At 43.5% G+C, this 12,679-nt stretch overlaps 1 protein-coding gene across 2 annotated transcripts in view; it reads right to left on the reverse strand.

The window, feature by feature from the left end:
- Positions 1-12,679, reverse strand: part of LOC146623625 (SMAD family member 4-like) — a 32,957-nt gene continuing 20,278 nt past the window's right edge. For both annotated transcript variants that reach the window (XM_085366750.1, XM_085366751.1), the window contains 9 exons: positions 3,259-3,387; positions 2,967-3,182; positions 2,757-2,885; positions 2,606-2,659; positions 2,108-2,291; positions 1,858-2,026; positions 1,108-1,246; positions 659-825; positions 1-61 (listed from right to left, as the gene is read on the reverse strand). In XM_085366750.1, the coding sequence (XP_085222876.1) occupies positions 20-61; positions 659-825; positions 1,108-1,246; positions 1,858-2,026; positions 2,108-2,291; positions 2,606-2,659; positions 2,757-2,885; positions 2,967-3,182; positions 3,259-3,387 (1,229 nt within the window). In that variant the 3' untranslated portion in view covers positions 1-19. The remainder of the gene's footprint in view (positions 62-658; positions 826-1,107; positions 1,247-1,857; positions 2,027-2,107; positions 2,292-2,605; positions 2,660-2,756; positions 2,886-2,966; positions 3,183-3,258; positions 3,388-12,679) is intronic.

Here is a 12,679-nt window from a genome sequence, read left to right on the forward strand (position 1 = left end):
CTGGGAGCGCCCTACCTGATCACTGCGTGTGGATGGAGAGGAGAGTGTTCCTCTGAAGTGTCTGAATGCAGAGTGAAAGACGAACAAAGACGAAGATCTTTATCCACCAGACTTTTAATTTGAAGAGACAGCTGATGATTCAGAGCTTTACACCCTTTCAGTATAAAAGCCTTTAAATGAGTTAAACGTGAGAAAAAAAGCAGACGACAGAATAAATAATGTGACCGTCAGGCGGAGCAGAAACGCAACGTAAACAGGATATGATGTCATCAAAGGAACAGGAATGGCTCTTTGGTCGACAATTAGCTAAAGGAACTAAAAACCGACAGAAGGAGGAAGATGACGATGACGAGGTTTTTTTGGTAATCAGCTGATTTCTGACATCAGGCTTAAAGGGTCAGTTCACCTGTTGAGGGGCGGAACTAATAAACTGCAGGCCAGCGTGGATGCTCGAGCAGACGCCAAGCTCGCGTGAACTGACCCTTTAACGAGTCACGCTGGTTTCCACAGAAACGAACTTAAATGACAGCAGAGACAAGACGCTGCGATTGGCTGATTGTCTGAAACCCGTGTGAACCGACCCCTGCTGTGGTGCGTTTGTGGGCAGAGCGCGGAGGTCCTAGAGTGCGTGCTCTCGCGGCGGCAGCATGTGCAGCACCTGGTCGAGCAGCTGCAGCGCTCGGTGCAGGTGCACCTCCAGCCAGCAGGGGGTGTCCTTGATGCTCTGCCGTGGGTAGTCACACCCCCACCCTTTGACGAAGCTCAGCCGCACGATGCACAGCCTGCGGAGGTCGTCCACGCCCAGACCGGCCGCTGAGCGCACACCTGCGGGAGGAAGCACAGGTGAGACACAGAAACTAAAACATGTGAAATTAAAACCACGAGGCTTACACCGAGGGCCGAGGCCGCCCACCGTAAAAAGGAAGTGAAATAACATTAAATGCATGAAAAAGCAGGAAGTCGCACTGAGGCCCAAAAATGTCCAACGCGAATCTGACTCGATTCACTCTGCAGGTAAGTCTTTTAAGCCCTGCGTCTGGTTCATGTTATAATTTATTGACACCTGTGCCTGTCTGTCACTGGCTGTGTTGGGCAGGTGATACTCACTGACAGCAGGCGCGATTCCTCCCACACTGTTCGGACCGGGAATTGCACCGACCACTGCGGCTGCCTGAGTCTCCACAGCTGCCTGAGCCGCTGCCGCCTGCTGCTGCATCTGCCGGTGACACTGCCGCAGGTCGAACACCTGAACACAGACGGGTGAGACAGGCAGACGGGTGAGGCACGCAGACGGGTGAGACAGGTACACGGGTGAGACACCGGGGTGGCTGTAGCTCAGGTGGTAGAGGTGGTCATTCGATGCCAGTCTGCATGCCAAATATCCTTGGGGAAGAACCTACCGCACGTTTCTCTGTGATGGATCCATCCAGGTGTAAATGTGCATGAACATGGTGGGCAAAAACGGCCACATACTGAACACGCCATAATGAGCTAGGGTTAACAAAGAGCAAAACTGCCAGCAGAGCCAAAACCACCTGATAGAAACCGTAGCCAATTCACACTTTTATGTCCAATCATGCACAAATCTATGTCCTATAAAACTGTCAACAAGCTGCTGAAGAAGTTACAACAAAGCTGTCCAAGTATCGAGAAACACGGCCCAAACAAACCTCTCAGAGAAACTCGGATCTCTTCACAAATCAAGAATATCAAATCTGTAAAAGGAAGATGGACTCGCTGCTTTACTTCCTGCGATCCCCAAACACGTCTTTGTCTGTCTGTTTTACGTCTGTTTGGACCTTAGTGAATCCGAGCCCGTCTGGGCTCAGATGGTCATTCGCGGCGTCTACCGCTCACCTTGATGTATGCTCCAGGGTAGATCTTATGAACGCCATCGCCTGGTGCTCTGCCCGCCTCCCGGTCCAGATAGAAACTCTGGACAAACACAGAGTGGTCGCTAAGGCAACGCATCCAGATGTCACCCTCCCCCCGACACTCCAGCTGAACCCCCCGGCCGATGTGGAGCCTGCAGGGCAACAACATCAGCAACATTAAATACTAACACTGCAATAATTCTCATGGTGCCACCCACTAAACGACCGCTCACCTGGCGCGGTGGCTGGCGGCTGTACGGTGGACATTGCTCAGCTGTCCCAAACAGAATCGATCTCCTCCCGAAGGATCCACGTACCCGTCCACGGTCACCAGGGGACAGCTGGACTGGACCTTAAACATCTCACCAACCTGAACGTCCAGCTCAAAGTAGGAGATGGAGCACCAGAACTCTGGACCTGAGGATCGAGACACAGATCAGGACATGGCGGACCTGCTCCCCAAACATCCTGACAAACTGGTGACAAAAGTGCTTCTCAACCTTTTATTACCTGAGCTTTTACTTCTGTAAGTGAGGACATCTTTGTTTCAGGGAATTCAGACAGATAGGTGTGAGTATCAGGGCACTTTATTTTTACATTAACATTTTTTGGACCTGCTTCACTAAGAAGGGACATTTTGTATTTTGGGGACGTCGGCCACTATGTTTTGAATCTTTATTAATAAAGTGAGGTCAGAGTGAGGGGGCGGGGTTTGTGGACAGGTGTGGTACCTGGGTGGTTGGATACTGGCTGTGGATACGGAGCGGTGCTGTGATGCTGTGACCCTGCAGAAACAAACACAGACCCAGTACTCAGCAATAATGCAGTACTCGCAGTACTACGGTACTGAATAGAGCAGTAACATTTAACATGCTGTCTTACAGAAGTGAGTGTTGGGGGCGTGGTGTTGTTGATGATGATGAGGATGATGATGCAATGGTGGATGTGGCTGGTTGCCCCGCCCACTATGCGCAGAGGTGTAGGGGGCAGGGCTGTTACCTGCCCAGTTGGCTGTGGAGACACACAGGACACTCATTATACTACAGAAGTAGTACTAAGCACAGGTAGTACATAGTACTTAGGGTACAGTACCAGGTTTGTGGGGGCCACTGTACTCTGGGCTCTGCTGATGTGGGGAGGCTGGGGTCGGGGGATGGGGGGGCTGGGGAGTGTGAGGTGGATTTGAGTGAGGCGGTGAAGCCTGGCCGCCGTGGTTAGGAGGCGGAGCGATCTGAAGGAGGCCAGGTCCGTCCAAACCGCCGCCGACCCCCCTGGCAGTCAGAGCTGCGGGCACCATGGAGCTGCTGCCTGCAGGAAACACGACTGTGTTACAACAGCGTCACGGCGTCTCGCACGCGCTGACAGCAAGGAGCAGCACACTGACCTGGGGGAGACAAAGGCATGCTGGGATACATGCCGACAGGCCGTGGGTGGCCATAGGGGTTGGTGTGGGGGGGCAGGTCGATCTGCAGACACTCCTGCATGAACTCCTCTTTTATGAGAGACTGAGGACCTGTCAAAGCAGACATTACAAACATTTAGACTGTACCCCAGGTTTGACGTTTGTACCCCAGTCACTCAACTGTAGCAATCCGAGTCCTGGTGATGACTGTTTGCCCCTGTTAATGACTGTTTGCCCCTGTTAAAGACTGTTAGCCCCTGTTGATGACTGTCAGCTCCTATTGATGACCGTCAGCTCCTGTTGATGACTGTCAGCTCCTGTTAATGACTGTCAGCTCCTGTTAATGACTGATAGCCCCTGTTGATGACTGTTAGCCCCTGTTAATGACTGTTAGCTCCTGTTCATGACTGTTAGCCCCTGTTGTTGACTGTCAGCCCCTGTTGTTGACTGTCAGCGCCTATTGATGACCGTCAGCTCCTGTTGATGACTGTTAGCCCGTGTTAATGACTGTTAGCTCCTGTTGATGACCGTTAGCTCCTGTTGATGACCGTCAGCTCCTGTTGATGACTGTTAGCTCCTGTTAATGACTGTCAGCTCCTGTTGATGACTGTTAGCCCCTGTTAATGACTGTTAGCTCCTGTTGATGACTGTTAGCCCCTGTTGTTGACTGTCAGCTCCTATTGATGACCGTCAGCTCCTGTTGATGACTGTTAGCCCCTGTTAATGACTGTTAGCTCCTGTTGATGACTGTTAGCCCCTGTTAATGACTGTCAGCTCCTATTGATGACCGTCAGCTCCTGTTGATGACTGTTAGCCCCTGTTAATGACTGTTAGCTCCTGTTGCTGACCGTTAGCTCCTGTTAATGACTGTTAACTCTTGTTAATGACTGTTAGTAATACTTTATTTGAAGTGGCTGTTCGTCGCAGGACACGGACGCTTGGTGAATAAACTCTCATACAGTCTGAGAATGTAGTTAAACTGTTTATCAGAGGGAAAGTATGATTTTAGGACACTGGAGCCTGACATTAGTTTGCCATGATGTTAGCTTACAACAAGCTGTTGTTTAGCTATCTGGAGACGGCAGGTCTAAACTGCTGAAAATAATTATCTGTGACAATATCGGGAATAAATAAGCAGGTTTATGCACATTTTCAAGAGTTAGAGCCCTGACTTCAGTTCAGGAGATGAAGCTGGAGGTCAGGAGGAAGAAGATGAGTGTTTGTTAAGATGGCGGTGGTGTTGTCTCTTTCTTTATCTTTGGTGAAGAGGCCCTGTTCACTGAAGAGAAAACACTAGTATCAGCCTTCATATTTTGAGTCTGAACACATAAGAAGTCCTATGACTTCTTCCCTCGTCTGCCTACATATGCAGCTGTCTGTAGCCACATGTTTAACACACCATTAGTCGGACGCACACTCCTCTGTTGTTTTAATACTTTAATTATACGTTTATAAGAATGCTTCAGGTGGTTGGAAGACATAATTACCCACTAATGTACATGTATTTCTGAGTACAGTATCCTTTTCACCTGTTTGCAATATTAGGGGCGTGGCCTCTTTGACTGACAGGTGGATGGTGACACAGGCAACTGTAGCTTCTAACTGTCTGTTAGCTTCACCTGATCTGGACCCAATGACTGTAGAAAACATGGACAACGTGACAGCACCTCCTCCCATTCTACAAAAATGAAGCCAAAATATCCCGCCTCTGGAAGCTGCCATCTTGCCAGAGTCTGCGCAGTAGGGACTTAAGGTGGAGCGACTGTGTTACACTCCCGCCGACACACCTGCTGGACGTGACCGCAAACACGCCCCCTACACTTTTTACGTAGCCCGGCTGCTCCAGTTTATTTGCTGATGGGTTTACCGCGACTGACGACTTGTTTAATTAAGGTAAATACAACCATGTCACTGTTATGAAAAAGACACATAGATTAGCAAGGCGCTAGATTAGCCGCTAGAATACGCAATGTGTTTGAGGCTTGTTGTTAGCTAGTTAGCGATGCTACACATCCGTTACTCTAATAGTCTGTATTATTGAATGATTCAGCACTGCTTAGGTTTTGTTATCCATTTTTAGACAGTGATGAGATCATCTGCACACTCTACAGAAGCCCAGAGTTACTGTTAATATCAAAAATATAATGCTGTCCTTTGAGATTTTAACATAAAACTGTGAGTGTAATGGATCTAAAACTGTTTAAATCTTCAGAGCCATCTACTACGGTGGCCCCTAGAGACAAAGCACGTACAAACTCCAAAACACTTGCAAACTCCAAAACACATGCAAATTCCAAAACACATGCAAACTAAAAAACACTTGCAAACTAAAAAACACATGCAAACTCCAAAACACGTACAAACTCCAAAACGCTTGCAAAATCCAAAACACTTGCAAACTAAAAAACACATGCAAACTCCAAAACACGTACAAACTCCAAAACGCTTGCAAAATCCAAAACGCTTGCAAAATCCAAAACACTTGCAAACTAAAAAACACTTGCAAACTAAAAAGCACATGCAAACTCCAAAACACGTACAAACTCCAAAACACTTGCAAAATCCAAAACACTTGCAAACTCAAAAACACAACGGAAGTGCTCCAGGACGCTAGGGGCAGTGTTGAGCTCTATTTGCAAAATAAACGGCAAGTTTGTCTGTATGGGACGGTCTAGTCTCTGTCGCGCTTCCCAGGTTGCCTAGCAACCATGATACTAACCGCTGGAAACGTGTCATACAACTTGGTTTGACAGAAATGAGGGAGAATATATTTTGTTCATTTGTTTGTTTCTACAAGAGCTTTGTGTGATTTGATAAGTATCTGAGGCTGAGACCACAGGACAGTAAAACATGATTTTTGGGCTTCATTTCTGTACTGAACAGTTATTTAAGATTAGTTAGTAAATAAGAATTAGCTAATGTTGTTCATGAGACTAAAGTCATATCACTTTGGTAATGTAAATATAATATGGCCAATATTATAGTTATTATATTAATCATTATTAGCTATTACAGCAGTGAACATGAACTCTGTGTCAAATACTGAGCTTCAGTACAGATTCAAGTTGCAGTTATGTCTTATCACCTTAAATCTTCACTCAAAGACAAGTATCTTTGACAGTGTATATATAGGTGTATCATATATCAGAGACAAATGTTGTTACTTCAGTATGTTGCCATTACTAAATTTGGCTCATTGCTTACATATATTTATAAAAAGAAAATGTACAAGCTGTGATAACTGTTTCTGATAGAATGAAGGGTAGACTGATATATGAAATATTCCTTTATTGGGTGAGAAAATCAGACCATGTCATAACTGCTTTAAGTCATACAGAATAGATATCAGAGCCTTAAACAAGCTGACTTCTGCTAAATGGGTCAAACTGGGCAGAAAGTCTACAAACACATATGTTAGGGAAAATATTCTAAAACACTTCTTCAGTAAAGACTCAGAGAAGAGAAACACACAGAACTTCTTGCTAGCAAGGGCAGCCTCCAGACTGAGACTCGCACTAAGAAACTGCCCCAATCTTTATTTATACTTCAGTAGGTGTGTGTGTGTGTGTGTGTGTGTGTGTGTGTGTGTGTGTGTGTGTGTGTGTGTGTGTGTGTGTCCTGCTGATCAAAGGGTCATGAGAGCACAAAAGGTACATCCTTGGTCAGGAAAGGGGGTAGTCTCCCCCACCCTAGATAACATGGTGAGGAAGTCCAGCAGTTCATCTATATGTAAAGAAGCACTTAAACTAAAACAGACATAGCTACGTTAATCCTGCCGTAAAACAATAAAACAAGGTATGAGCTCTCATGCTCCCAGACGTGGGGGTGCATTCCTGGGATGCACCCCAAGCCTGCAGCCTGTTAGAGATCACACACAATTAATTATATGCCTCTAAGTATACATGGTTGAATATTTCCTAATACAAATAACTACATGCAGTATTCTACCATATGCAAACTTATATCACTAAAAGATTATACTGACTACTAAATACAATTTTCCATTGACAACATAACATCCTTATAGAATATGATGTAACACTATAGATCAACTTAGCTCAGAATATATAAAGCATATAAACAGTTACAGCAATATGATGCAACAAACACAGCAGTGCTACTAATCCAAAATACTCAAAGCTTCATAGAACTGGAACAAACATTTACTTTTAGCTCCATTCTGCTGCTGATACAGACTTTAGGTTTCTGAACATTAAACTTGTTGCTGCCTTTCATAGTGTGTAGCTTGAAGGCCCTGAGTACTTTCTCCCACACTGGAAACACTGGGATGATCACATTATTTGAACATTACCTAATAAGACTGATTCAGCACAGACAGTTATGTTAAACTTTCCTAGCAGTCCTTCACAAACAGGGAACAGTCTGTCTATTCTCTCCATCTGTCAGCTGCTGCTGGCTCTTCCTCCTCCTCTTCCTCACACACTGCTGAGTTTGTCCTGGTGGATCATCAGGGCTGCAAAGCCTCACAGATGATGTGCAGCAGTGGGTCCCTCAGTCTGTCCTCACTCTGGACACTTGCAGTCGTCACACATGGAAATCAAATGTGTGATAAGCTGCAGGATTCAAACACAAGTGTAACTTATAAACACATGTTCATACTTTTATTCCACAATCAGAGAGAAAGAAACAGAGAGAGAGTGCAGGACAGACAGACAGGTGGCAGTCTCAGGTGTACACACTGCTACACAACAGCACCAGAGAAGCAGGATTTAGTGTTTGTGTTATTACGAGTGTAAACAAGAAGAGTCCCAGATGGTGCAGTGGACACATGTGTGACTGCTGTGATTAAAGCATCTTTCTTTCAGCTTAACGAGTGAACCGTCAGCTCGTTCAAACACACGTTAAAGTCCGTTTGGCTCGACACCACCGAACAGAGGCAGCAATATAACACAGCTAACATTAACAGTGCAGTGAATCCTGCTTGTGCCGTGATGTTCAGGACTGCAAACCGAGCAGCATCACTGACTTTCAGCTTGTTGTGTTTGTGGATATATGACTGACTTTAATTATCTACAAAATCATCACAATCTCTGTAAGATTAAGGTCGACTATATATATATTTATTAAAGTAAAGGCTTTAAAACCAAGTTAATTCTGAAAGTACAAACATCGCTAATGTCAACTTTCCCGACATGTGGCCAACAATAATGGTTTCATGTTCTTCATTAAAAAAACATTTGCGCATTAATAAGTGACATAATATTCAGTACTTACTTCTGAAAGTTTACTCTTCCTCCGCTCCGCTTCCACCGTTTTTTTTTCGGCAAAATTATCCACACCACCACCGCACTATGAAGTCTGGGATATGTTGGGCCATGAAGGCTACACCGACCCATCCTTAAAATTCAGGGAAATTAAGGACGCATTTCAGGGCCGCATTTCGGGCAGCCTTTGAATTCGGAAAGCCTTCTCTTGTCGCTGTGAGGTAATCGGCCTTAAAATGCGGCCTTTAAGGCTGCAAACTCCAAATCCGGTCATTGGTACTTCCTGGCTTGTGTAGTTACTAGGTAACAAAAGCTCAACACTGCCCCTAGCGTCCTGGAGCACTTCCGTTGTGTTTTTGAGTTTGCAAGTGTTTTGGATTTTGCAAGTGTTTTTTAGTTTGCATGTGTTTTGGAGTTTGTACGTGTTTTGGAGTTTGCAAGTGTTTTGGAGTTTGTACGTGTTTTGGAGTTTGCATGTGTTTTGGAGTTTGCAAGTGTTTTGGAGTTTGCAAGTGTTTTGGAGTTTGCAAGTGTTTTGGAGTTTGCAAGTGTTTTGGAGTTTGTACGTGTTTTGGAGTTTGCAAGTGTTTTGGAGTTTGTACGTGTTTTGGAGTTTGCAAGTGTTTTTTAGTTTGCATGTGTTTTGGAGTTTGTACGTGTTTTTTAGTTTGCAAGTGTTTTGGAGTTTGTACGTGTTTTGGAGTTTGCATGTGTTTTGGAGTTTGTACGTGTTTTTGAGTTTGCAAGTGTTTTGGATTTTGCAAGTGTTTTGGAGTTTGCATGTGTTTTTTAGTTTGTACGTGTTTTGGAGTTTGTACGTGTTTTGGAGTTTGCATGTGTTTTGGAGTTTGTACGTGTTTTGGAGTTTGCATGTGTTTTGGAGTTTGCATGTGTTTTGGAGTTTGTACGTGTTTTGGAGTTTGCAAGTGTTTTTTAGTTTGCATGTGTTTTGGAGTTTGTACGTGTTTTTTAGTTTGCATGTGTTTTGGAGTTTGTACGTGTTTTGGAGTTTGCATGTGTTTTGGAGTTTGCATGTGTTTTGGAGTTTGTACGTGTTTTTGAGTTTGCAAGTGTTTTGGATTTTGCAAGTGTTTTGGATTTTGCAAGTGTTTTGGAGTTTGCATGTGTTTTTTAGTTTGTACGTGTTTTGGAGTTTGTACGTGTTTTGGAGTTTGCATGTGTTTTGGAGTTTGTACGTGTTTTGGAGTTTGCAAGTGTTTTGGAGTTTGTACGTGTTTTGGAGTTTGCATGTGTTTTGGAGTTTGTACGTGTTTTGGAGTTTGCAAGTGTTTTGGAGTTTGTACGTGTTTTGGAGTTTGCATGTGTTTTGGAGTTTGTACGTGTTTTGGAGTTTGCAAGTGTTTTGGAGTTTGCATGTGTTTTTTAGTTTGCAAGTGTTTTTTAGTTTGCATGTGTTTTGGAGTTTGTACGTGTTTTTTAGTTTGCAAGTGTTTTGGAGTTTGTACGTGTTTTGGAGTTTGCATGTGTTTTGGAGTTTGCATGTGTTTTGGAGTTTGTACGTGTTTTTGAGTTTGCAAGTGTTTTGGATTTTGCAAGTGTTTTGGAGTTTGCATGTGTTTTTTAGTTTGTACGTGTTTTGGAGTTTGTACGTGTTTTGGAGTTTGCAAGTGTTTTGGAGTTTGTACGTGTTTTGGAGTTTGCATGTGTTTTGGAGTTTGTACGTGTTTTGGAGTTTGCATGTGTTTTGGAGTTTGTACGTGTTTTGGAGTTTGCAAGTGTTTTTTAGTTTGCATGTGTTTTGGAGTTTGTACGTGTTTTTTAGTTTGCATGTGTTTTGGAGTTTGTACGTGTTTTGGAGTTTGCATGTGTTTTGGAGTTTGCATGTGTTTTGGAGTTTGTACGTGTTTTGGAGTTTGTACGTGTTTTTGAGTTTGCAAGTGTTTTGGATTTTGCAAGTGTTTTGGAGTTTGCATGTGTTTTTTAGTTTGTACGTGTTTTGGAGTTTGTACGTGTTTTGGAGTTTGCATGTGTTTTGGAGTTTGTACGTGTTTTGGAGTTTGCAAGTGTTTTGGAGTTTGTACGTGTTTTGGAGTTTGCATGTGTTTTGGAGTTTGTACGTGTTTTGGAGTTTGCAAGTGTTTTGGAGTTTGTACGTGTTTTGGAGTTTGCATGTGTTTTGGAGTTTGTACGTGTTTTGGAGTTTGCAAGTGTTTTGGAGTTTGCATGTGTTTTTTAGTTTGCAAGTGTTTTTTAGTTTGCATGTGTTTTGGAGTTTGTACGTGTTTTTTAGTTTGCAAGTGTTTTGGAGTTTGTACGTGTTTTGGAGTTTGCATGTGTTTTGGAGTTTGCATGTGTTTTGGAGTTTGTACGTGTTTTTGAGTTTGCAAGTGTTTTGGATTTTGCAAGTGTTTTGGAGTTTGCATGTGTTTTTTAGTTTGTACGTGTTTTGGAGTTTGTACGTGTTTTGGAGTTTGCAAGTGTTTTGGAGTTTGTACGTGTTTTGGAGTTTGCATGTGTTTTGGAGTTTGTACGTGTTTTGGAGTTTGCATGTGTTTTGGAGTTTGTACGTGTTTTGGAGTTTGCAAGTGTTTTGGAGTTTGTACGTGTTTTGGAGTTTGCATGTGTTTTGGAGTTTGTACGTGTTTTGGAGTTTGCAAGTGTTTTGGAGTTTGTACGTGTTTTGGAGTTTGCAAGTGTTTTGGAGTTTGTACGTGTTTTGGAGTTTGCATGTGTTTTTTAGTTTGCAAGTGTTTTGGAGTTTGTACGTACGTAGGCCCGCCCCAGGAGATGGATACACCCAGCATTTCATCAACACTGTGATGAGACCTTTGGTTTGTGTAATGTTATAAATAGTCAGATACTCCCAAGAGGCTCCGGGTTTAATATTTAAAAATATATGATCCTCTCTGGTTACTTGGGTATGAATAACTATGTTATTTACCATAAAGTGATTCACACTATCTGCAAAAAACTGTGAAAGAATTCCAGATCACCAGTTTGTAGTTTAACATACAAGTGACGACCTTTGACCTTCATCAGGTTTTATTTAATTGTGTCAGAGAAACTCAAACGTGCTCTTCATGCAGCTGAGTACATCAAGTGTTTAAACTGGAAGCTGTGCAGGTCTGAGATCAGCAGCTTTATGAAACATCAAACTGAGGTCCTGTTAATGCTGATATACAGTGACACAGTTACATGAGTGATTAATCCTTTTGTTTTTTGTCTTTAACTTTATCAATAAAGCTGCAGCTTTGACTACAGCACGTGTGGCACTTTAACCTTTGCACTGTTTTCATCAGTTCATTTTGCAGTTAACATGTGAACATGTTGGATGATCTGTGCTGTCACTGGGTGGTGCTGAGGTCTGAATCTGAGGGCAGCTCCTGTAATCACAAAGAGATCAGAATCATCACAAACTGAATTATAAAGTTTATCACTTAAATCTGAAATAAAGCTGATCCTTCTGTCCTCACACTCAGGATCTGAAGCTCTTCTCTTACATTTTTTTCACTTCTACAGTTTAATCCATAGTTACTTATTAATGAGGAGTTACTGAAGCACAAGCTTAAAAAAAATAAAAATAAAATGGTGTTATTGTCTTTACACATGTGGAGACTGAAAACATGCTGTTGCTTGCACATATTTAATAATCAGCTCTGCACAGGAGCTGAAGCAGGATGCAGCCTGTTGCTTTTACAGTAAAATACTTGTAATAAAAGTACAGTAACAGTAATTAGTGACTGAGCAGCCCGGGGCGTTTCTCTTGATTTCTTCAGTCGGTGTAAATTCATTCACCTGCACAGATTAGCTAAACGAACCCTGACAGCCGAGTCCTCATCTTAGCTAGCTAGGTCTCAGGAGCTAGCTAAGGACGGTAGTTACGGATTAGCTGACAAACACGTTTAACTTACCGAAAAAGTGCAGCGGGGCCTCGGGTCCTTCTGTCGGGTAGTCCAGTTTACTGAAGAACACCTCAGGCTGTCAGGTTAAAACACTCGGTCGTGTTTTCGAAGCGTAAACGCTGGCCCTCCTCTCAGAGCCTACGCTCTATCTTCTATTCCCGAACAGAGATACGCAAGTTTCTCCGTGACTGCAGCTGCCAGTCAAAGCTGTTATGATGATGTTTCACCCCAATTTAACATCACCGCGGTAGGAATTAGAATCAGACTTATGGGAGAGGAGACCCCTTGGACATCAATCAGCATGATGAGAACTAT

Source organism: Diplotaxodon limnothrissa, linkage group LG11 (assembly GCF_057381915.1).
Source record: "Diplotaxodon limnothrissa isolate DT_005_m linkage group LG11, D_limnothrissa_male_GT1.1, whole genome shotgun sequence".
Taxonomy (NCBI): domain Eukaryota; kingdom Metazoa; phylum Chordata; class Actinopteri; order Cichliformes; family Cichlidae; genus Diplotaxodon; species Diplotaxodon limnothrissa.